We start from the raw sequence: 25,381 nt of genomic DNA on the forward strand, positions 1-25,381 counted from the left end.
CCAGATCAGATTAGGTCAACCCGTGTAATCCAATGAACTCTCACCTCTAACATGCCTAATGTTGTTAGAGCTGACAACATCCCACCACCACTCACACACCAACAGGGTAAGGGGCTTGTGCTGCTGGTGCATAGCTCTGCTTTCCAATAATCTTGTATATATAGCATTTCTGTTAAAATGAGCAGATTTGTTGTTAAAACAGTCGTTGGGCATTCTGTTTTCCCACACACTCCCTACCCTTTAAGACGATCTGCAATCTGCTCACTAGATTATTTATAAAATACTGACTCTCTGGCATCAAAATATTGTATTCTCAGTGATACATGTTTAATAGTAACATATGTATCTATGGAAATATAATTTAAAGGTCACCTATTATGCAAAATCCACTTTTTCATGTCTTTTATACATCAACATGTGTCCCCTCTGTGTAAAGAGATTCTGGAAGTTTCAGGAAAAAAGATTCTCTCACTTTTTGTCCTGATCCATTTATATAAAAACCTGTCTGAAAATGAGCTGATCAGATTTTGGCCACTTTGTGATGTCATAACGATTTTTGGGATTGTGTAACCATTAGTCAATCACCAACCAAGGTAACCCCCCCCCCCCCCACCTTATCACCTGAATCTCCTCCTAGAGCACCATTGTGTTCTTTTTAACCAAATATCTCTCAGAGGGATGAAAAACAGTACAATAGGGGACCTTTAACCCATTTCTGCAATGACTTTATTGCAGCATAGAGGATCAATTGATATGTCCTTTTCAAATCATACACTAAACTCATGGTAAACTGTTACAGGGCGTTTTTTTTACCATGTATAACATATCTACTAACAAAGAGAGACACAAAACTTGTTTGCAAGCATCTGACAGGGAAGTGAATGTTTTTCTCCCTGAAATGCAATCTGGTGCTTTTTGTTCTGGTTTAGGGTTGTATTACTGTGGTATAACGCTGACATCATACATGCTTCGGGCTACAAAAGGACTCCAGCTCTGTCATTCATTTGACTTAATGGCTTCTCTGGCCATGTCCTGATTGAAAGATTTGCGTTTAGACTAACCAGACATCTGTGGGTCAGGTTTTCCGACCATTTCTGCTTTGGACCCCAATCTGTGTCTTAGTACCATGGCAGTCCCCAAAAAACGTATTTGTGTCAGCTATTTCTCTATTTGCCTCAATAACTTAACAATTAACATTTCACTTCATTAAAACTGAATCCTACCTGGTCTGCATTATATATATTAGTAGATTGTGGTTTACAGGTTTCAATTTTATGTCCACTAAACAGTGTGGATCATTTTAATGCCAAAGTAAACACGACCCCGATGCCCAGTCCTGACAAGCCTGTGAAATGATACGCATTAGCAGCAAATGCCTTGAGCAGGATGATATATTGCGCAAACTTGGCATCAGGTTAGCAAAGAACGTATTCAACCAAAAGTATTCCAAGAAAAGTCAACTGAATACAAATGAAGTTTCTGAAAAACTCATCGGGTTTAACAATAAAAAGGTGCTTTAATCAATCATTTAACATTTAAAATGGATTCCACGAATACCTATATTTGAATGTGTTTGCAAAATGTTAAACCCAGTTGCCACGTACGTCTTTGCTGTGCATTTAGGAGTCTTTAAAGCCTTTTTTTTTGCCATCTGTGATGCAAATTTAGAGATTAGTTTCACTTTCTCAGCATCCTTTTTATACACCAACTGCTCCGAACCAACAGAAAGACAAAGTTTGAGACTAGCTTGGAAAAAAGTGTTGAATATAGCAGCTAAAAAAGTCTGACATTTATCTCAACAGTTGGTGGAGGCCAAACACAGAGCTAAAAGTACAGTGAATATGGCTTGCATCTACAGTCCAAGGAATGCGTATGATGCTACGTTTACTATCTGTTGAGCGTATAAAATGGGCAATTATTTGCTAACATGAAGCTTAAAGCTAAATGACTAGTTGCTGAATCAGTTGCATTAATCAGTGTTTCTGCCAGACCAGGGCTGAGAGGGCGTCCACCCCGGGGGGGTGACGTCGTGTCACGTGACTTGAATTTTGAATTGAGCCGTCCCTTATAGATACTATCTCTTTACGTATTAGTGATGGGAATTCCGGATCATTTGGCTCGGCTCACTAAGAAGAGCCGGCTCTTTCGGCTCCTAAACGGCTCTTCATGTTACCACAGTTTACCACGGAGCCTCAGTTTCGCCGCTGCGAGGCTCCGGCGCTCGCAGTTCACGCGCGTGCTCCACTAGCACCCCCCGTCAAGGCTCGCCGGCAGTACACTTTCCGTCACAGGAACACGCTTTGCTGGCGGTGAAAATAATCCCACCAGACTCCTTTGCGCCTCCAACAGAGGGATGTCCTTGTCCTTTTTCCTTTTTGTCATTTCAAGCGATAAAAACTCGATCTTCTCTCAAATTATTTATTTTTTTGGACGCCCTCGGCTCGAGTTCAGGGCGTTCCGAGCTGAGTAAGGGCGTCACATGACAGCAAGACGCCCCCCTGGCGGAAACGCTGGTATTAATCCAATTTCCTTTGTGTGAGATCAATAGCTTTTTGCATGTATGTGCTGGGCCTGCTTTGGCTGTATTAGTGAAACCAGGACAGGTTCCAAAAGTTTCTCTAAGCTTTAAGAGCAGGTCGTTTCTGTCATTTCAAAATAAACACGTCTCAGACTACGTGCTCTTATCCTGATCTGCCATGTCATTCTTCTCTTTAAACCAAGTCTGGCAACTCTGGGTTTGAATGCTAATGATTGACCAACATGTGGATCCCACTGCCATGGCCTTCAACAGATGAGAATTCAAACAAAAAAGAAAAATCACAATCACAATCCTCCCTCCCACACTGACCTCACAGCAGATGGGTGGGGGGAGGTTTGGCATGCTTGGCTAGCTGTAATCTGCCTTTAAATTTTAATGTACCTGCACCCGTTATTAGACATGAGAAAGATGATGCGTTTACACAACTTCTCATGGGAAAATGAGAGCAACTTCAATTATTTACTCCTCACAGATCCATTTTCTTTACCATTGTTTAGCCATTTTCTCTACAGAAATGTGAGTGTATGACAGAAAATGTGTTTATAAGGACATGATGATCTAAGAAACTAATGATGCCTGCACGGCTCATCTTGTTACCATGTGTTCAGTGAGTATTTGTGCTTCATTTTATGGGTTGAATGGCTTTCTAAATGAAACATCATATGTGTATGCCACAATAAAGGAAACAGTTAGAGCAGAGGGTTTTTCATATACCCATTTTTCATCTTAATCTCCAGCCCTTTCTAAAAAAGCTTTTTACCCGAGCTTTCCATTCATTGTTGCCTGGCTAAATAAAAGACTGAACACTCATAACCATCATCTTTCCCTCCAGATGGCTTCCATTTATTAAATCTGCTCGTCCCTTTTGTACAATAGAGAAGTTACTTAGAGCTGTGTGTGTGAGGTACCTGAAAATCTGCAGCTGATCATGTGTGTACAAATGGAACTCACTGTGGGAGAGATGTTAGTACGGCGTGACCTTAACAATACAAAGACAGTGAGGAGACGAGCTGGAGGAGACAGAACCAGGGTCAGTGCTAACGGCAAATCAGAGAAAGAGCATGGATGAGTGTTAGTCAGTGTGAAAAGCAATTGAGACAGAACAGAGGCTGACTATCATGAAGCCCCTCGTACTGCAGAGCACATGACGCCTGAGTGTCCAAAAGAGTTACCCCTGATAACTCAGCTGGAGCTTCTTAAATGTTTCTTTCCAATGCGATGATTTTTGTGCTCTGACATTTTTTTGCAGCGCAGTTCTACCTCTGTTTTTATCTTAAAAGTATCAATTAATTAAGACAGTCAGTATCTGCACCAATACCAATTTGGACCATCCTTTAATATCTTCCTAGATGTATGAGGCTCTCAATTGATTAGATAAATATAATGGTGTAAAATTGCATATATCATATAAAAGACCTTTTATCGGTCTCGTCAGTCTGTGTTAAAAGCATAATCTACCAAATATAGGAAGTGGCAAAACTGAGGTTTAGTTGAGGGGTTTGAGATTACTTGGAATGAAGATGACTAATCAGCCTGTGAAAACAAAACAGTTGATTTTAGTGAATCTGAAGGGAGCGTTCCAATGTCAGAATAGAATAAAATGATTATGCCATCAGGGGCTATCAAGTTGAACTGTGGGAAATGTTGTATCCAGTGTTTTGGGGGTGTGGCTCATATGGGCTTAAAAGACGGAAAGTAAATAAAGTCAGGTTTTTGTGGGAGGCCCTCGATCAGAAAACACACATTTTTTTAACAGAATTGAGTGTTATAGATATTGGGTGGATAAAGGTGTATCCAGGAAAGAGAGTATTACAAAGTGTTTTTTTAGCATAACATGTAAGACAATCTCGAACCCCACCCCCTCCCAAAAAAAAGTACAAGCATGGAAAATGAACATATGTCCAATTTAAAATCAGTCTCTCCCAAGCAATATGATCTTGAGTTATCAGTTTCTCTCGGATCACAGGTTCAGAGCAACCTGTCAAGTACTTAGGTAAAACATCTCTGTTTTCAAGAAGGAAGGGAAACAAAGTGACAACAAGCCCACCCTTCAAATCAGTCGTTTGCATTGATCTGTGATGCACTAATCCTATGCTTAGTTCCATCCCATAAACACAGGATGATAAAGAGAATCTGCTCTGTACAGCATTAGGGCTTTAGCCTCTGCTGTGTGTCTGACTTGGCAGCTTTAAGCCTGGAGGAAACCTTTACTGAGGGAGCCCAATCAGTCTCCATCTCCTGGATCAATATCCATTAGTCTGTAGAGTGCATGTGTGTGTATGTGTGTGGAAGTGTGTGCAGACCTCATCCTGGGTGAATGGGCCTGAGTCATAAATGCAAGCCCTGGATCAGATTTCTCTCCCCCCTTTCTTGCACTAACACACGTACACTGCAATGCTCATTCAAACATACAACCCAACCTCTTCATTCATGAAGACTACAAGTGCCTTTTTTCCCCCACTGTGAATACCACACTATCAACAAGTAATAACTTTATGAAATCAACACTCCATCAGCCTCTTAGTCACCAGTGTAGCCAAATATATGTTTAGCGTAGATAATAACTTGATGATTGACAACATGCCACAACAAAACTCCCCGTCTCAGAGCTCTGAGGCCGGGGTATTAATTCCAGTCTGGAAGGCAGGGGAGAGAGATGAGGGGAAGCTCATTTTTTTTAATGAGTTGTCATTATGCATTAGGACGGTAAGGCCCGACAATAATAAGGGAGGGAGAAAACATGGAGCAGACATTGGCGAACGAACACTAGGACAGCAGGCAGTCGGACAGAGAGAAGGGAAGAAAGCAAAGAGGGAGGACATGGGAAAGACGAAGAGTAGGAATGCCAAAGGATGGAAAAAAGAGATGTGGAGCAGGGAATGGAAAAGCATAGCCTGTGGCAAGACACTCAAACCTGTGCATGTCAAAACAAGATTCTTAGATCTATAAGGAGGAAGTTCACGAGCAAAACAAAGAGGAGGGGGGAGCCAGAACGTGACACTGAAGCCTTCCAACGAGCTCATTGCACAAAAGCCATTGGTAGACTATACGCAGGCCTGTAGTGGTTTCACTACTGGGTTGAACTCTGAATCGGAAAGAGTTTCACAAAGGATGTCTTACTTTAAAACTGTGTTTGAGTTGAAAAACTGTACAGAAACTGCTTTTTGCACTTCCTGTATAGTATTCTCTGTTTCTCAGAATAGAAAACAGCCCTTGTCTGGTTTTTGGGGGGGTTTTTTGTATGTTTTGCTTGTGCAGACAATAATATAAATACTATGTGACTGCAAAGAAAGAATACAAAAATGGTTTGAATGCATTCAGTGCCAGTTTTACAAAACTTTACAGAACTACAGATTGGGTGTAGTACCAACAAGACACAGAGCAGAAAAGTGTTACTACAGCCATTTAACATGGTATGGAGGCAGATGATGTACTTTAAAACAAAAATCTAATCCCTCTTGGCCAAATCCAGTCTGCTGTGTACAGTAAATATCGGTTCACAGTTATCATTATCTCCAAATGTAGGTGGTCTTGTCAATCACTCTTGTGTTGCGCTCAGTGACATAACAGTAGTACTGATGGTGCCAGGTTCTCTCGGGGAGAACAACAACACTAAGGCCGCAGCTAACAATAATCAGCCGTACCACCTGAAAAAACGTGGGTCATATTTAACATAAGGACCTGCTCAGTGACACATAATCATTGCTAAGTGTAGCTTTAGGGGTTTGTTTAACAAGGTCTGTTGTTTTTGGAGAAAAAAACATATACTCCTAAAGTCCTCAAGCGGCTTATGATAGCATTTTGACAACACATGGTTTATGATTGTAGCCGAGTACCAGTGGGACATTTTTAGGTTTAAGGACATAAACACATGGATTCCAATGAACTGTCAGGTTTAAGTTAAGATCTCGTTTAAGATCAGATGTAGTAGAGGTCTGGTTAAGGCCTGCTTTGTCCAAAGTACGGGTCTGTCCATTACTGTAGCGAGAGTAATGGGCAGAGAATGCTTCAAGTACAGACAGGCCTGACATGTTAATCATTCTAATTGTTAAATATTTGTGTGATTTTTTACACTGGCAGCAGAATAATAAAAGTGTATTTTTATGCAAGACAGACACAGATTTATTTTGTATTTAAACAACAATATATTTTTAATTATTTCAGAAGGATCCCCCCTGCTGCTCGAAAAATGTAAGACAGACAAAAACAATTTAGTGTAACTTCTTTTGTTAAACAAACCAAAAAAAGTCAATTTAAGTGCTCTATTAGTAAATAAAAAGCTATTTCTAAACTACAATATGAATCTACAGCAGATGGCCCTGTGGTAATAAGAGGAGGCATATCTAAACATTTTTAATTATGCAACAAATTAGCAGCAGATTTGATTAACAATGAGGCAGAAGGGCTGCAGCTGTGCACCATCAACAAAACATACAAAGTGTGGCTGCAAGTGAGTTACAGGATGCCTCTCGCCTCTCTCCATGAAAGGAAGCCATCGGATCAGCTCAATACGGATACTGAACTTCCGTCTGTGGCTTATTATCTCGCTAGACACAAAACCACAGGAGCCAGAGGCTGGATGTCAATACTCTGCATTCTCCTGCTTGTTTACTCCCCTCCAACTCTGCTTCAAAATCTAACTTCCACCACAAAAGGTCCCACATGTGACAGTGCATTTCAACTGCCAGGGTTTTGGCTTGGGAATGCATTCCTAGTTTCTGTTTTTCAATTTCTCTCTTATGCCACAGTTTCATATTTGAGTATCGCACACTTATGCAAATGTCACCTGGAGAAATAAACTCCCCACTACTACTACACATATAAAACACAAGCTTCAGCTATTGATCCATGGATAAACTTGTTTTAAATGCATATGTAAGCTGCCAAAGAGAGGGGAGTTTTATGATGACACTGGCAGACATGACAACAGGCACCGGATCTAATTCACTGCTAGCTGACACTGAAAATAGCTGGAGGGTTATCTGGCATTTCCAAGTGCAGCCCATAAGCTCACAGACAGGCATTCACCCATGGATCACTATTTCATTCAACTGTATCTCAGGAAACTCCAATTACAAATATTGTGTTATTTTTGTACAAAACACTTAGGCTACACTGATATGGACATGGAAATTAATAGAAAATAAAACATTCTTAAACATAGTTTCATAATGCAAAGTCTGCTGGGTAGAAAAAAACATCTATATATTTCTCAGATCCCTTCATTTTTATTAGGACCACATGAATTCTCATTTAAAACCCGTTTAAGAGCCATTGTTGCAGCCTTTAAAAATCACTGTAGGCCCGTGTTGGGACTTCAAGTCACAGTCCTTGCTGATTAATTAGCCTACTTAGCTAATGTTAGCGACATGAACATGCAAGTTTCCCACATATAATAATGTCTATAAGCAATAGTTCATGTGTAAATCACTGTCAATGACATTCTCGGGTGTTATAACAACCAACAGACCGTGTTATTGATAATAGGCAGCCCTTTTTGGCCTTGATAGCTATGTTGCAAAGCTAGCTTATCCTGCACAGTGCACACCCAGGCTCTATGTGCCACGCCATGTATTGTTTACATTGCTTCCACAGTTCTGCTATTTTCTGACAGCACAGAAAACGACAAACAATAAGTCATTGGGATAGTGGATTTAAACACACCAATACTGTATTATGTTTTGTATTGAATACACATTCAAGCTGTTCCGATACACGAGAGCTTTGTCAACTCACTGGCAGGCTAGCGATGCTAAAGTAGCTAGCATGGCTAACCAAAGCAGACAGCCAGGATTCGCTGAATCTGATTCAGGATCACTAGCTCACAGGCTAATACTGGAAGCTAATATTGAAACTAGTTATGAACACCCAAGTCCATTATCGGACAGCTCTGACCTGCTTATGTTTCCTCCTCTCAGCAACGTCTACATGTTATGCACTGGATATATAAAACATAATATAAGATATACGGATTTATATCTGCGTTTTAATTTTAATTAGAAAAAGTTGCTTGGATTCAATTGTGAATTTGCAGTCCTTGTGTTTTCCTCTTTTCTTACATTTACTGGGTCAAACATACACTTTACAACCTCATTTTCACACCTGTCAGTGGTGTTAACGAGTTTAAGGAGTGTCATGGAAAGATAAAAACACAGAATAATGTATTTTTAAAGAAAAGTACACGGAGAGCTTTGACAAATCTAGGGGAGGTGTCCGAAGATGGAACTTGGAAAATTAGCGATCTAGCTAATGTTGCCCTGGCTACACCACTCTGAATCAAATACTGAAGCGTTTGTTAGATACATGCATTCGAGAAACACATTTTAAGAGATTTCCACGACTAAGTTAGTCATAGCTATATGTTGTACACTTCATTCACAACAGTAATTGGACATTTGAATCCCTATTTTTCCCTGTACGACCCCCCAATGTCCCTAATTTGTGCACCAAGAGGAGCAGCTTCTCAGTAAATACTACTCAGACTATCCATCTCCTTTTTCGGCTTACCGTTCTTGAAGAACGCCGCTATGTCTCCAGCGTCCTTCGTCGTTTCCTCCGCTCCTTCCCCGGAGCTCATGGTTGCCACAACCCGGACCTGGAGCTCAGAGTCTCCCAAGTAGATCCCCCAAAACACACGACAGAAAGATGGCACAAAATCACTTCTGTCCCGAGAAAAGCTTGATTAAAGACACGGAGACTCGTAGTAGCTAGCAGTGCCATCTGCAAACCTCCATCTTGGGGTAACGTAATTGGAAACGATCAGCCGGGGGGCACCGGGTTCCTCCTCGGAGTGAAGCCGAGGGGAGAGTAGCTGTAGCGGGGAGGAGGAGGAGGAGTAGGAGGAGGAGGGAGGGAGGGAGGGGTCGCTGCTCGGTGAATCTCCGTAAGCTTTCGGAAATGAGCAGACGGTGGGTCATCAAGGACCGACGGCAGTCACCGTGTAGCCGATTTACAGTGAACAGGGGTGGAAGAAGTACTCATAAATTGTATTTAAGTAAAAGTAGAAAATACCAGAGAGTAGAAATACTACAAGTAAAGTACAATAGTATTAGCATAAAAATACCTTTGAATTGAAGTGGAGTAGAAGTAAATGTTCCTTACTTTACACCACTGACAGTGAAGCATGGAATATTAAAACCAGGAGGGAAACTACACATGGATTAGAACAAACCATGGCTGTCAGTAGTGATACTTATCTCAATGACAGGCTTATTGTCTATTTAAGCCAAATCATCACTGTCACTGATGGGAAAATATCAAGTTTTAGGGAAGTTTAACAGACTATGATTCATTAACTGTTGATTGTGCAAGTGGGTGAATGTTACTCATGCGTACATGGAGGACTAGAGTTATTGGTGAAACCTCCCGGATACAAACAATTCAAATAGAAAAAGTCAGCTGTTTGGTTTGAGGGAATTATTTTTATTTTCTTTGTGATCTGAGGTGTGTTACTGAGGCCATCTGCTGGAGAAGAAAATATAAGAATAAGAAACTTGTGTTTTTGTATTGTATTCACACAAAGCATACTTCTTGTTTATTGTTCCATCCTTCACTGTCTTTCAATAGTTTGTTTTTAGAAACAATTCAAACAAAAAGCAGGCCCACTTCATTAAATAATACAAATTATCAGTTTTGGACAAGATACTGTGCTATTGTAGATAAACAACGTGACCATGGTTCATTTTTCTTACATTACATTTATTTAACTAACACTTTTATCCAAACACATGAAATAGGAACAGAAGGCCCTTTTCTTAACACCTTGGGTCTAGTAGTCACCAAAGAAGAAACTCTAACAGTGTGTGCATGTCAGGGGCCAGGGCAGGGGATGTCCAGTTTTCCAGTGATTGCACCGCACTGATTGAAAGTCTGCGGTCTAGTCAAAGCAGGATTTATTCTGACGCCTGTGTTACTGATCCAACATAATCAGGATAATGCTGCTGCTTACTTGCGGATTATTACACAGTGATCATCCACAGCTTGTTGGTTGTTACTAAGTGACATTTGGGGCCTCTTCAGCTGATGCCAAATAAATAGTTTCCTCCTGAGTACTGAAAGCATCACAGTTCCCCCACACACACTGCACTGCACACAATGCTCCATATGACTTTCAGTTTTGTATATAAACCAACTGAAGTGGAAATGTAGCAGCAGCAACTAGAGTGATTTATTTATGAGACAGTATTATAATTTGTTTTAACTGGGAACTCAACATAGAAAAAAGGACCTGTAGCTGTAACGTATTCATTCAACACAGCGGAGGACTGCAGAGCATATTATATTAATTGTTTAAATAACTGTTTAGCACACCTGGTGGACTGTTTTTATCTGTTCTCTCTTTGTGTGGACATGTGTGTGTCCTCTGTCATTATCATTGGCTTCATTGCTTATCAATACTTCATGGATTAATTAACCAAAAGCTGATAAGATTGCTTTGACAGTTTACGGTCTTTTATACACAGAAAATAGGTTTTATTTTGTAAATCTTGATGTATTACTTGTCATGTCCAGCAGGGGGGAGGCTGATACAAGTGATCAACTCTTCTCCTCTTCCATTTAATCGTTTTGATCAAATAGGATGTACGGCATCACTGTTTTAAACAAGAAAACAACAAGAAAGAAGCAGATGATTCAGGGCCTTTAACCTTGAACTTTAATAACCCTAGCATATTAGAAATAAATGGTTGTCTGGGTTAGTTAAAATAATGTTTCTGTTGTTTAATAATAGATATGACCTTCATTATCACTGATCTTTGTCCAATGAATCCTCATTACCAGCTGAATCTGTGTTTCAGGATTCATTGTGATACGAACTTCTTTCCAGTAAAATGTACTTTTAATAATATAAAAAAGCAATTCAATTGCCCTATAAATAAAACATCATCTGAATCAGGGGGAGAAAATATGCATTATGAGAAGAAGTCTCAGCAACACTGGTACCTTTGGCCATTGAATGACTGACCCCTGCCTTCAGGTGCATTCATTCATTCCCACTGTGTCGCTGCCAAATAGCAATATTGCCTCCTGAAATGTCAGCAGTAATTACTCCTGTGCTCAGAGACAACCTCTGAAATGAATGAAAGCAGGTGGTGATCATGCCCCCCCCCTCTTAGTCCACATGTCCCCCCTCTACGTCACAGTTGTTGGAAACCTCTTGAACTCTGCTGCTGATTTGTTGGCAGTTTTATCAAACATCTGTGTACCACTGCTCTCTTTGCCCTTTGGCATCTGCCTATAATTCCTCTCACATAATCAATATGGTGTCATCAGACCACAGTGTGTGTGTGTGTGTGTGTGTGTGTGTGTGTGTGTGTGTGTGTGTGTGTGTGTGTGTGTGTGTGTGTGTGTGTGTGTGTGTGTATGTGTGCGCGTGTGTGCGCGTGTGTGCGTGTGTGTGTGTGTGCGTGCGTGCGTGTGTGTGTGTGCAGAGGCTTTAATGCCACACAAATAAGGTGTTTCTCTATGTAATGTCTGTATTCTCCAAAAGGGAAAAAGCCAAGAGGTTTACCGGACCAATATTAGGACAATACCCACTTTTTCAGGACACTTTTATAACTTGTGTTTATGTCCATTTGTGTGTCTAAAACTAACATAGTGCTTATTTTATGTGCCACAAATTAAAATAACAAAACTGTTTTCAAAATGTTGAATACAAAATATACTGGTTTTATCAGCATACTCACAATTCTCTTTTTAAATTTTCCTGAAATATAATATTTATATAATACATCTTTACATAGTGCTGAGGGACAGTGAGATTATTTATAGTCTATTTGAAGCCTCAGCAATTGGAATTTCTTGTCACCTATAACTGAAACACATATTCCACACTGCTCGAGGCAAAGTCTTTCCAGTACTATAAATTGATTCTGCAGCAGATGCAGGGAGAGACCTTTGAAGCACCTTGAATTGACAAGTGTTATTAGAATAAAAGAAGACAATGGTGCAGGATTGACTATTTTGTAAAAACTCAATCAGCTAACAGACAATTTAATAGGTATTTTCCTTATAATGGAAGATCTTTTGTTACTTTATCGAAGACATATGTATAATTTTACAACAGTTCGATCCGTTTTTCAAAAGGTCAACCTGTAAGTACTTGTGCATCACCTACTCCCTATTGAACTTTAGTTAAAGATATATCAATACAAATCAATAACATACTTAACATAGATACGCGAGTTACTCATCAGTTAGGTTATTATCTCATACTGTAAATCAGTTTCATATACAAATTGGAATTTAGCAATCATCTTATGAGGGTCACCCAAAGTTGTGTGAAAATAATGGAAGCGTTATCAATAATTGATGGTAAAAGCATAGCAACTACCTTAATAAACCCAGGAGTGGCTTTTCTCTTTCCGCTGCTTTTTTTTCTTTCTTGTGCCTCATGAAAAGGGGTGCATTGAAACGATTATCAGGTCATATCATAAATTGTGGCTTTCGTAATTTCAAATAATGATAATGTGGAGAAAGGAAAAGAAATAATTCAAGAAATGTATTCAGAGGATAAAATCAGCATTGGTTGGCTCGTATTCCCACACATTGATTTAATAACAATGGACGTCTCAATGTATCATGCTTTAATATAATGAAATTTGAAGAAAAAAATGTACGCATGTTCACATACAGAGATAACTAAAACAAAGACAATATCAATAAAAAAAGAAAAATACCCAAACATTTACTAATGTCAGGTTTATTAACTGAAAGATCTTGATAGCTGTTGCTTAAAACATTAGAAGTGACATATCCTTTTTTTAATGTATTAATTAAGTACAGGAAAGTTGGCCGACCACTTTTTCTATAAATATGGAATCTTCCCCAAAAATGTAATAAATAGTTTTATGATATTCAGTATTTTTTAATCTCATATTGACAAAAATATAGCATTAATTCAAATAGATTTATCTAAATATTCACATTAAGTTTATTTTTCGCTGCCTAGATCAATAACTTTCTTATATAGGCCTACAGTGAACAAATCTGATGGAAAATATTCAGTTTTTATTTCCCACTGAAATCACTCTTCATATCAAATACACATCTTTCTATAATGTTGTTTGTTAAAATGTAGACACTTCCTTTATCTTGCATTTATTGAAACATTATTTATCACACATTTTACATGCTTGTATTCTTGATGAAGTGACAGTAACATAGCTAAGTGTTTTCCCAATACATTTGTAAAAGGAATTTTTGTTTGAATCTCTAAAGTACAAACCGGTACAAACAAACAAAGAGCCCATGAAGGCAGCATGTCAGTATCCTAGCGACCACAGACGCCAGTCCGTTGCCTCTATTAACTGGGGGATTCAGTTTGATCTTTTTAGCTTTACTAACTATAATAAGTGTTTGTTTTTAACCGAAAGGATGGACGTTTCCCTCGAGGCAAAAACCAAACCACTTGCCCTCTTGTCAGGGGCGGACTGGCCATCTGTAGAATCTGGAGAACCACAGAACGGCCGGTCGTCAAGGGCCGTTGACGGCCGGCCGGCCGGCCCTTTACATTTTTTTTTTTAAAGTCATCATTTAAGTTGCGCTTACGGCCGACAGAGGGCGACAGCGGCCGCTAATGCAGTTGTGTGGTTCTTATCTGTCAAATAATCACACACGAAGAAGAAAAAAGACCGGCCAGCGGCCACACGAAGGCCCTCGCGCGGAGGGTCCGCCACATTAAGTGCTGTTCCAAACCAACGAGTGTGGAGCGGTGTGGAGGGGGAGTGGGTTATCAAGCCCTCAAACAGCGAGTCTGCAGCGGTGCTGACTGGAGACCGGTCTCTACCTGACCGGAGTCACGCTGTGTGTGTCCGTCAGGTAACACGCTGTTTACAAACAGTTCCAGCAAACATCCACTGATAAACTCGCAGGTGATGCATATAAATGATGCATATAAATGTCGCAAATTGACAGACCTTTTTGGCAGCAGTGCTGCTACAAGCACTATCAGCAGCAGCTTAGAACAAGTGCAAGATGATGAAGAGAATGATGAGGGCGCGAGTTCAGATATACAGCCAGCCTCCTGCGTTCATGATGAGGGACAGAGTTGAGCTGGTGGAAGAACCAGCTCAACTGGCACATACAAGTGCAGGGCAAGAGGTGGCTGAGAATTATCCCTTGAACTCAGTGGCGTTTTCTCCTGGAGGCCAAGGGAAGCCAGGCTTTCCCTGTTTTTTTGGATTGTAGTTATAATTGTAATAAATAAATAAAAACACTTCGTTTAGTTTCGGTAAATATTCTGCCGGCCCATCTCTCCCCCATTCTCATTGAGTATTTTACAAAGAGTGAAACAGCGCCCCTCTAGATGTTATGGTGAAACAGTAGATTGCACTCTGTTACGAGAGGAGGCGAGCCGAAATTGGCTTCCCTTGGTGAAAAGAAATTGAGGGATTGACCAATCAGATGAGGCTCACGTCATGCCTCACAATCCAACCAAATCGCATCAACTTCAGTTCGTACTGTAACTGTCATCACCGCCCTTAAAAAGTAGCAAGCAACTGAAGCAAGTGCAATTATGGAGGGTGGAGATTTGGATTATTTCATAAAAAATAATTTTACTAAACTTCCGCTACTACAGCAGCAACTCAAAATGAAATCTGATGACAGGCCAATGCCCAAACTGGAGCTGTGTACAGAGAGGAAAAAAGGAGCGAATCAGACGTAAAACTTTAAATAATAAACAGCGGATTTCTAACATTTGACATTTCATGTGGCCGGACTGGGTCAGTTTCCAGGGCTGAATTTTAGTCCCAGTCCGCCCCTGCCTCTTGTCTCCCTTCAGTTTTATCCCACCACGACGAAAGGACCCAAAGGAAATGTCGTTTTATAACCAAGACTCCAAGGTAACGTGGTGGAATTCGAACTGTTGTTGCTATTCAAGCTAGCTCTAGCTAACGAATCATCGCGATATTGTGACAATATAAAGCAGAAAACATGTTTGAATTGTATTCCCATCGGCCACAGAGTCCACACACAGATTATCTAATAATATTTGAAAAGTATTTGGTGATCTGGACAGAGCATGTCAGGGTAGTTTGTTAAAGCTAAAGCTAACTAGTTTAATTTCAAATGTTTTATTTTTTAAAACATCACCTGCACTTCTTTTCTATATAAACAAACATACGTGATGTAAAAAGACACAATAAGAACCATTTTATACATGAAACTGTAATAGAAATAAATCTTGTCATGGAATATTGCTCAAATGTACTACAGATACAATTGTGCCCCAAGGATAAAGAGTACACTAGAGTTTATTATAACCTATTAAGGAGATTGACATCACTTCATTTAGAAATACATTTGCAGAAACAATTCAAGTTAGTTGAAAACTTTTTTGATAAACGTTAAAGTGGTTTTAGAAGGAGATGGAAAGATCATGAACCTTTGTCCAACAATGTTATAACACTCTGATTGACAACAGAAAACTACAGTTACACCATTGTATTGTATTTGTTGTATTTGTTTAACTTTATTTGAAGAGGTTGTTTGGATAATTGCTTTCATTTGACCCCTTTTCTCCTGCACCTTCAGCCAAATGAGCATTTAGGACGCACTAGTGTTTGACAACATGCTTTGAATGATCATTATCTTCGTATTTAAAGGTCCTGGAAGTTTCCATGTACGACCAAGTGTTCAACCAGACCGGGAGCTACGACATGAGGCTCCACCGAGATGACAGGAAACACCATAAAGGGACAGGGCTGGACATAAATGAGGAGGTAATGATCACACTTTAAACTGGTTAAGCTTGCTGATGAGCTCAAACGTATGATTATAACAAGTGTCTGGCCTGGACTCAGTAAAAATATTAGCGTTGTTTGTCCTATTTAGGGAAAATGGTCTATGTTTCTGTTGTTCAGAACTCCTGAATTTCATTTCACTTATGCAGATTTTACATACCTTAATAACATCTGTTATCAGTGGTTATTCTTGGATAAAATGTACATGTACACGTAACAAAATGTAACATTACTGGTTTATATGATTTATATATGATTCTTAAATGTCTCTCATATTGAAATGGTGGGGCAAAGACACACATACTTGAAAACAGAAGCTTTAGAGATGATATTTTACATGCAGCTTCTATATTTCGAAATGTTCCATATGAACCGTGTGGTAAGTGACACAGAATATAATTGGGGGGGATGAAACCCTCTTTAATGATCACAGTGAAATGTGTTCTCTGCTTTTAACCCATCCTAGTACCAGGAGTCTAGTACTAGGAGCAGTGGCTATTGTACAGTGCCCGGGGAGCAATGGGAGTGAGGGGGGAAGGGGGGTGTCCGGTGCCTTGCTCAAGGGCACCACGGCAAGGCAGGAGGTGAACTGGGACCTCTCCAAGTAGCAGTCCACACTCCATATTTTAGGTCTGGTCGGGGACTTGAACCGGCAACCCTACGGCTCACAGTCCAAGCCCCTACTGACTTAGCCACTGCCGGACATCTGTTTATGGCTCCTTATGAAGCCATTTCATCTCCACAGAGGAATTATTTATGTCCAGTAAACTGGCTCACAGAGAGTTTCTGGGTCACTGAAAGCAGAGAGGGTGTCAAAACAACAGGCGCACGCACACACGCTCAAATGCAAATGCAAACACACACACACACACACACACACACACACACACACACACACACACACACACACACACACACACACACACACACACACACACACACACACACACACACACACACACACACACACACACACACACACACACACACACACACACACACACACACACACACACAGTGGAGTTTATAATTACAGTGAGTCAAGAGGCTTTCTGGCCGTGATGGTGACAGCTCCCTCTGAATTGAGATGTTTCTGTTCAGGACTTCACATTTGAATGTGAATTAAAAACTATTTTTTGTACAAACTATTCAGAGGATAATGGCAGCGTGTTATTATTTGATCCTGTCACTAATGGAAATAGAAAACCCTGCAATGAAGGAAGGTACGGTCTATTCTGAAAAGAGTAAGCCTGACCTCCCTAAACTAAAAGGTTCTAAGTCAGGGGTGTCCAAACCTTTTTCACAGAAAGCCAGATACAGAAAAATATACGAAGGGCTGGGCCACTCGCTAGAAGTGAGGTATATTGCCTTATAAGTTAAATTATAAGTTAGCAAAATTAATCAAATGTAGGTAAGTTATGCTCTCCATTTACTTTGCTACAAAAAGTGTTCATTCCTTAAAACAGAAGCCTCAGATTGATTATAATAAGGGGAAACAGGAAGCGTATATGTCAAGCTTGTTATGTAAATTAGTTATTGGGCTTTTTTCTTATCAACTTAGATTTGTTAGAAAACGTTTCCAACTTTAATTGACTGAATTTATTTGAAAAGTGGGTTTATTAACACATGAATACTACTACGTGATATATTTTTACATATATATTTAAGAAATACAATATAAGACAAGCACAAGTTTCATTTGTCATATTCCATTATACTTTTTGAATTTGCTGAGGGCCGATTCAAAATGGTCCGCGGGCCGCATTTGGCCCCCGGGCCGTAGTTTGGACACCCCTGTCCGGATCAGACTGGGATATTATATGCAATACATTTCCTAATTCCATTTTCTGTTTCCTAATTTAACATGGATGGGGAGTGTCAAGCCAAGATTTGTTTAATTAACTTATTTTTGATTATTTATTCTGTATCTTTTGGCCTGATCGTCTTCCAGGAGAAGTTGCGGATCGTCCCGGTGCGCTCCTCTGCAGAGTACGGCCGTCGCCCTGTTCCCGCCCTTTTCCAACCGGGCCGGCAGCACTCTCGTGTCGCTTGCATAAAAGCCGAATTTTTCATGAAAAACGGGATCACCTGGAATGTGGCACAGGCATACGGATCAGTGGTCCCTATTTGAAAGTATCATCAAATAATAAACCAGTGTTGCAGCCTGTAGATTTCAGTTGAATTGATGTCAATAAATCTGAATCGAGCAAACTTTAATTAGGTTACACTTCATTCTGATACATTCATTATGGTTATGAGCAATAAAATGGTTATTTAAATTGACATTTTCCGTCAAGATATCAGAAGATATTAAGACAGTGACATTTCCTAGGAAGCTCAAGCTATATTCTTGTTTGAAGCTAAAATTGCTCCATCAGTACCAGTGTTATTTAAGGTTAAGGTGGCACAAATCCAAAATATCTTCCAGTTATTGCATCTCGATATTGCATCATATTAAAGATCAGTCTAGTCTAGGTGTTCAGATTCCTGCAGTATAATGACGGCTTTTATATAAGACACTGAATGTTCTGGATGAAAGGCATATTGTGGATTTTTACAGACAGGATTTCTCTCTTTTTACTTAGAGAGGGACAAAAGTTATCCACATAAAATGTACAAGTTACAAAGTATTTGGTCACACTTTCTTTATGTAAAAACACATCTTTATCCACATCAATAACCTCTTTGATTTGAAAGATTCCTTTTTATAAATACTAAACCTGTGCAACTAAGACCAACCTCTTACATAATGTTTTTGTTTTTGTTAACATTGACATCTCTTAAAGTCTTCTTCCGTTGTACTCTGGTAGAAATAGAGCATGTATTCTTAGAAATGACACAGTATTTGAATCTGTTTCTTTGTTAGAACAGCAGTGTTTATTTAAGGGGTGAACTAATAGCTGAGTAAATTGGAAATGTTGTTGCATGAAGTGGACAAAACACTTTCTAAAACAATGGTTTCACACCTCCATAAGAGATTCATCCTGAGAGATTTCTGCTGTAAAAGTAGCTCATTACATCACAGTCCATTTCAGTTGGACAGTCTTTATTATAATTACTGTTCTAACTTACAGAACATATCTGATGATAGTGTTCATACTAAAAAATACAAAGTGTTATTGATTATTTGCATTTCTAAAGCAGAGTGTATTTTAATAGATGAGATATTTACATTTACACTAATATAGTATCATGTTAAATTTAAAGGAATACATTGATTTTTGGAGAAATAAGCATCTTTGATAATAGATGATCTTTCCATTGCTATATATTTCCATTGTATTTCCCCCAAAATGGCTTCTATTGCTTTAAAAATAGATCCTATGCTATTAAAGAAACTGTTGTTCACGTAGACTATAACATGATTGTCTGATATAATAGATTACATTACATTACATTTAGCTGACGCTTTTATCCAAAGCGACTTACAATTACCAATTACAGGGACATTCTCCCTGGAGTAACTAAGGGCTAAGTGCCTTACTCAAGGGCACACTAGTGGTGGTGTCACAACCTTCCAATCTTCAGCCCACCTCACTATCCATTAGACCACCACTACCCCTAGATACTAGACACAGCCATAGACACACAGTGGAGCCAAGATAGTTTAATATTTCTGTTTGATATAACTCAGACTGTAACAAATACACACAAAATGTCTGTCGTAATATGTGTCAAAAGTTGGAAAAACAGCGAATACTTCTTGTATCTCTGACTTCATCACACACATTTAAGCTCTTCTTTGTGATCTTTTCATAATGAATGTACCATTTTTTTTCTTCTGATCACAGAGCCTCCCCCTTAAACTGTCTTTTTGCATTTAAAAATCTCTACAATAAATAAGTATGCCAAATGAAAACCTGTGTTATCTCCAATCATTCAAACCAAAGATGATAACAGATGTTACTTTAATGTGATGCTTCTTTCAAGCTGCACTTGTTTTTAAAGCACTAAAACAAACCCACAAAGACAGCAGACGTCAATTTATATACAAATGTTTAATGAATAACAAAAGGATGTCAGTGGACATTACACACATTGCTGTTGGTCTGGTTCTAAGTGGATTATATATATAAAAAAAACGTTTTTCTAAAGCTCTTAAGCTATAAATACAATTCACAGGTTTTGGCAAACTATCCATCGCACCCTAAAAGACAATTAGCTGTTTTAACATCCATTTAGGATGAAATGGAACAAACCGGCTCACAGTGCCAAACAGGCAGATATATAAAAATAACACACAGCTCTGCAGGCAGCTCAAGTATAAGGCTCTGAAGCTCTGCAACACTGGCACTTAGCTCCACACCACTACTACTGTACAGACGGGCGGCTGCGGTCCTTGAGAGCAAACCTCTTTTTAGTCAGGCACTCCTTTAGTCAGTGAAGAGACTCCTCAGGGCAACGTCTTGGTCACACTCGAGTTTATAAAAAAATCCAGAGTGCAGCGTTGAAGGACTGCGACATTTCGTCTCTACGTTGTGATGCTATTGCTAAAGACAAAACTGCTTCTCAACAATCGTGTATCCAATGTAGGCTGCTGCTGGTAATGGGTTTACGTTACGGCGCATGAAATATCTACGGCCACTTCGCGTATGATTGTTTTTGTTCTGCCCGCTCAAGGCATCACAGTTCCTTGTGAAAGAGATCGGGTCATCTCCGTGTGGACAAAGAAGGTCTTCAGCTCTCCTTTGCCCTTCACGTTAATGATGCCCCGACACGAACACATGTACCCGAGTGTGGATAAGATGTGATTGGTCTCCTCAGTTACCTGCACAGGAAGAAGGAAACATGACTAGAATAGGAAGTTCTCTATCACGCTAGAAGACCTTTAATGTGGAAAGAGAGACCCTTACTTGTATTTTTCCCAGAACCCCCGTGGTCTCCATCCTACTGGCCACGTTCACACTGTTTCCCCAGATGTCGTACTGAGGTTTCTGGGCCCCGATGACCCCTGCGATCACTGGCCCGTGGTTTATACCTAGCAATACCAAATCACAAATATAATGGATCCTTCTCCTAAATAATTAAGTATTCTAAGCATGACTTTTGCATTAAAATAGGACATTTCTGCTGATAATTCGCCGTGAAGAAATGTTCTCACCAATTCTGAGTCTGAAGTCGTTGAAGGAGTGTTTGTTGATGACATCTAGCTTCCCCACAAGAGCAAAGGCAAACTCCACCATGGTGCCAATGTGCATGTTCTGTCGGTCATGTTCCTAAAATCCATGGGGGAGAAAACGAGGTAATGCGTCATTATGAGGACCTCAATATCATGCAGTGGAATAATCATTGGTTGCGTCTTTGAAATTCAACTTTTGCATCCTGTCGCATCTTCAATCAAGTTTTCTTTGACTGGCTTTTTAAAAAAAACATTATCTTGATGCCACCTTCAAATAAAACTGGACTATTTTATTAAGTTTGGACCATGTGTTCAACCCAGGTTTTCCCTGAATGGCATTTTAAATATTATTCTTCCCAGAGTTACAAAAAACGACTAAGAATTGATCTGCCTCACGTGCAGTACTACAATGGGAGGCTTTACAGGTGAAGCAACATCTAAGGGGGAAAGGGATTTTAGCAAATGGTCAATTTAGCAGATTCCCTACAGGCATTAAAGAAATTTGGTTTTAAAATAAAAATGTGCTGCCACCTTTGTGAGTGCTGATCTAGTTTGCTTCCAGTGAAAACACTCATGTATTCAAATGAGCACAGTTATTAATCACTGGTGCTTAAATGTTTTGTGTAGCACATTTTAAGGTCAACCCACACAAAGCAAATAAACACATTTTGATGCTTAATCTTCATTCTGTTTTGTAGCCATAAATGACAAATGACAATATTTTTGAATATGAGATCAAGCTGCCAAAACTACTTCGCCCTCTGTTTTCGCAAAAAAGGCTCTTGTTCTCTGTTCTGTTATCCAAATATGAGCTCAAATAAAAGCTTGACAGTAGGAGTCCTATCACATGCGATGTCAGTGTGTGTGACAATGTGTGCATGTGTGTAACATCATGCCTGTGCGCACTCTGGTCCCGGAGTCACATTCAGTCCAGTTGCAGCCATGTAGGTGCTGCCGATGGTTTTTATTTTCTCCACTCCGCTGAACTTTGGTTTGGACAGCAGCTGAGGAGAAATGACACACACAGGCGTATCAACACGGCATATCTCTGCCAACACGGCTTTATTGGTGTTTACTGGTATTTACCTATAAAATGTCAGTTATAGGGACATGGAACAACAATGAATAGAAAATGACCATAAAGCAACACAAAATGATTTAAACAAGACTCAAAAATAATAAAAAATGAATATAAAGTGATACAAAACAAGCACAAAATATTCAAAATGAACTTGAGTCTCATTACAATGACAGAAACTGACTAGGAAGAGACACAAAAGGTCTATAAAGGGACATGGAGCAACTGCAACATGAGTAAACATGACTGCAGAGACACATAAAACCACAAAGAGACACAAAACTGTGTGTGTACATGTGATGATTGAACATGAATGTGATTCCTTCTCCATTCTGAACAGACACAAATTACTTCAAAGGGAAAAAAAGACTACAAAAAGACAAAAATGACCACAAAGAGACTTAAAATGCCTACAACGCTAGAAAAGGGGACACAAAAACCACAGAAAGATGCTTATACAAGACACATGACATGACTACAAAGAGACACAAAGAGGGACGATGACTTGAGAGCATAATCATTCAGTGTGGCTGTGTCTCAGAAAAAGATTATTTATTTCCACATTGTCAGATGGCAGGATTATTAGAGTGAGAGGAGTTTACCTCATCAAAGTCTGCTATGATCTCGTTGAGAAGACGGAGGCACTCCAGTCCCTCCTTATTGACATCAGACTCGGTATAAAACTCTTTGAAGTCCGGGATGGAGGCGAACATCACACACACGGACTCGTAGGACTGATGATAAAGGTCCTGATAACGAGAGGGAGGAGATAACAGCTGGATGTGTTGTATTGATCGAGCACCGAAAGAAAGTAAAGAGTCCCAAGCACAGAGGGGAGATCTATGGGCTGAATACCTGACACTGATCAATTACAGCGTTTCTTTAAATAAATAAAATGACACTTTAATCATTTCTGTCAGGGCACAGGGTCACTGCAGCAGCAAGATAGCAACAGCATCCATTACAGGAACCACAGGATTCAGAGCAGATTAAATGAGGGTACCGAGTGCAACTTAAAATGGACCAAATAAAAAAAATAGGAACGGTGGCAACATCAGTTAAGGAAGGGTTAGCATGCAAAAGCAGCAGAGCATGACAAAAAATGATACTGTACTGGGAAGCATGTATGGCAGTATAAACTCCCTACTTTCAATTCATTATTTTAAGCCGTTATCGCGATATTTCGTAGCTAATTTTCTCTCGTTCATTTGTGTCTATTCTCAAGAAAACAAAAAGCCAGTTTCTGAAGATAACAAGATGATTATGGGATTGGAAAATGTATGTCTTGGTTACTTTGAGAATATAATTTTCTTTGTTGCATAAACCCTTGTACATTCACAAAACATATTAGTAAAACTTGATCTGACATCAGTTGTTAAAGTTGGTGCTACCTAACCTTAACCCTAGCACAGGTTTAATACTAAACATATACAATATAATAAATGGGGTTGGCTTAAATTAAATTACTTATCAATACATGTAATAATCAGAATGTCTCAATAACTTCATGTAGATCTCAGCTAGCTAAAAGGGTTGTGTCTCAGGCTAACCATTTATACAACCATCGCAAAATCAAAAAAGCATATTCTCAAACATTTAAAAAATGTTCCTATAACTTACAATCATAAATACATGTTTTAATAAATAAAACCTGAAAGATAAATACCGCAGCTCAACATAAAGGAAAAAAGACTGTACTATTTTTTTCTTGAATATTCACCTCGTTTTTCCAGTTGCGTCCCAGGAAGTGTTCGGCGACGTGTGCAGGTAAAACGTTCTCCAGCAGAACCCGGTTGAGGTTCTCCATGGTTTCGATCTCCTCACACTCCCTCTTGAACTTGTCCCTCCACAGGAAGTCCAACCTACAGTAATATTCATTCTGTTACAGGAGGACACAGAGTAAAGAGACACCTGTGTCATTCACACCAGCACTCTTCTCCAACGCTAACGACCACAGAATGAATCTACAGGTGAAGAAAAGAAACTGACCACATTTCATTTTTCAACAGTTAAATTCGGATGTATTCAGCTACAGAAATGTGTCCAAGACATGAGAGTGTTTCTTAAATATTTATATAATTTGCCATTCAATGAAAAATGTATAGGATTTCAGGGACAACATAACCAACAGAAACTTAAAGGTGGGGTATGTAATTTTGGAGAAACCAGCTCGAGTGCGCTAGAATTTGAAAAGCCTCTTCCTTCAGACTTCCTTACAGAGCCCCTCCTCCAACACACACGAACGCGCACATGACCAATGAGGGCACGAGATAAGGTTGTGCACAGATGGAAGGCTGACAGGCAGGTAGTTATTTTAGCCGGGCCGGCTCAGCCGCTTTTTACAGCGCCACGGCTTCCACAGATGAATTTTTTTAATGTATTTATTGTCAAAGCATTTAATATATTCATTGCTATCGGGATGTTAAGAGCATTCCATGCAATATAACAAAAAGTGTTTCTGAAATAAATTACATACAGTACCCCACCTTTAAGGACTTACTTGGTATTCATAGGAAACAATAAAAAAAGCCCCTCTCTCATGGCTCAAGGAAAAAGTTAAGAAGCAGGACTGTTTTGCATAAAAGGTAGCCACTGCTTATTTTTTTTTATTTTTTATAATGTTTCATGCTTGAGGGAGTTTTCTTTCTTACGGGGTCAAAACATCCCACGAGTGTGTTTGTGCATAAGACAGAGTCCCTTGAACACACCATCATTATGCTCCTGTATATCTGAAACCTCCAGGCTACCTGTGGGCTGCTGGCCCTTAAAGTGTGTGTGTGTGTGTGTGTGTGTGTGTGTGTGTGTGTGTGTGTGTGTGTGTGTGTGTGTGTGTGTGTGTGTGTGTGTGTGTGTGTGTGTGTGTGTGTGTGTGTGTGTGTGTGTGTGTGTGTGTGTGTGTGTGT

General features: G+C 39.6%; 3 protein-coding genes across 8 annotated transcripts in view; 1 reads left to right on the forward strand and 2 right to left on the reverse strand.

Annotated features, from left to right (window-relative positions):
- The window catches only part of trioa (trio Rho guanine nucleotide exchange factor a), an 88,721-nt gene extending 79,360 nt beyond the window's left edge, over window positions 1–9,361 (reverse strand). For 3 of the 5 annotated variants that reach the window (XM_034124636.1, XM_034124635.1, XM_034124634.1), the window contains exon 1: window positions 9,047–9,360. In XM_034124636.1, the coding sequence (XP_033980527.1) occupies window positions 9,047–9,116 (70 nt within the window). In that variant the 5' untranslated portion in view covers window positions 9,117–9,360. Of the gene's footprint in view, window positions 1–9,046 lie in introns of all 5 variants that reach the window. The other 2 variants (XM_034124633.1, XM_034124638.1) reach the window with 2 other exon arrangements.
- Window positions 9,362–15,304: 5,943 nt separating this feature from the next.
- Window positions 15,305–18,579, forward strand: cunh5orf49 (chromosome unknown C5orf49 homolog). The gene is made up of 3 exons (XM_034125297.1): window positions 15,305–15,381; window positions 16,144–16,260; window positions 18,233–18,579. The coding sequence occupies exons 1-3, from the start codon at window positions 15,355–15,357 to the stop codon at window positions 18,410–18,412; spliced, it is 324 nt and encodes a 107-aa protein (XP_033981188.1). The 5' UTR covers window positions 15,305–15,354; the 3' UTR covers window positions 18,413–18,579.
- A 1,699-nt stretch (window positions 18,580–20,278) lies between these two features.
- The window catches only part of adcy2b (adenylate cyclase 2b (brain)), a 52,349-nt gene continuing 47,246 nt past the window's right edge, over window positions 20,279–25,381 (reverse strand). Inside the window, exons 20-25 of one of the 2 annotated variants that reach the window (XM_034125375.1) lie at window positions 24,199–24,357; window positions 23,081–23,227; window positions 22,297–22,404; window positions 21,383–21,497; window positions 21,135–21,259; window positions 20,279–21,049 (exon numbers count right to left, since the gene is read on the reverse strand). In XM_034125375.1, the coding sequence (XP_033981266.1) occupies window positions 20,897–21,049; window positions 21,135–21,259; window positions 21,383–21,497; window positions 22,297–22,404; window positions 23,081–23,227; window positions 24,199–24,357 (807 nt within the window). In that variant the 3' untranslated portion in view covers window positions 20,279–20,896. The remainder of the gene's footprint in view (window positions 21,050–21,134; window positions 21,260–21,382; window positions 21,498–22,296; window positions 22,405–23,080; window positions 23,228–24,198; window positions 24,358–25,381) is intronic. The other variant, XM_034125377.1, reaches the window with a different exon arrangement.

This window comes from Trematomus bernacchii, unplaced genomic scaffold, assembly GCF_902827165.1.
Source record: "Trematomus bernacchii unplaced genomic scaffold, fTreBer1.1, whole genome shotgun sequence".
NCBI lineage: Eukaryota > Metazoa > Chordata > Actinopteri > Perciformes > Nototheniidae > Trematomus > Trematomus bernacchii.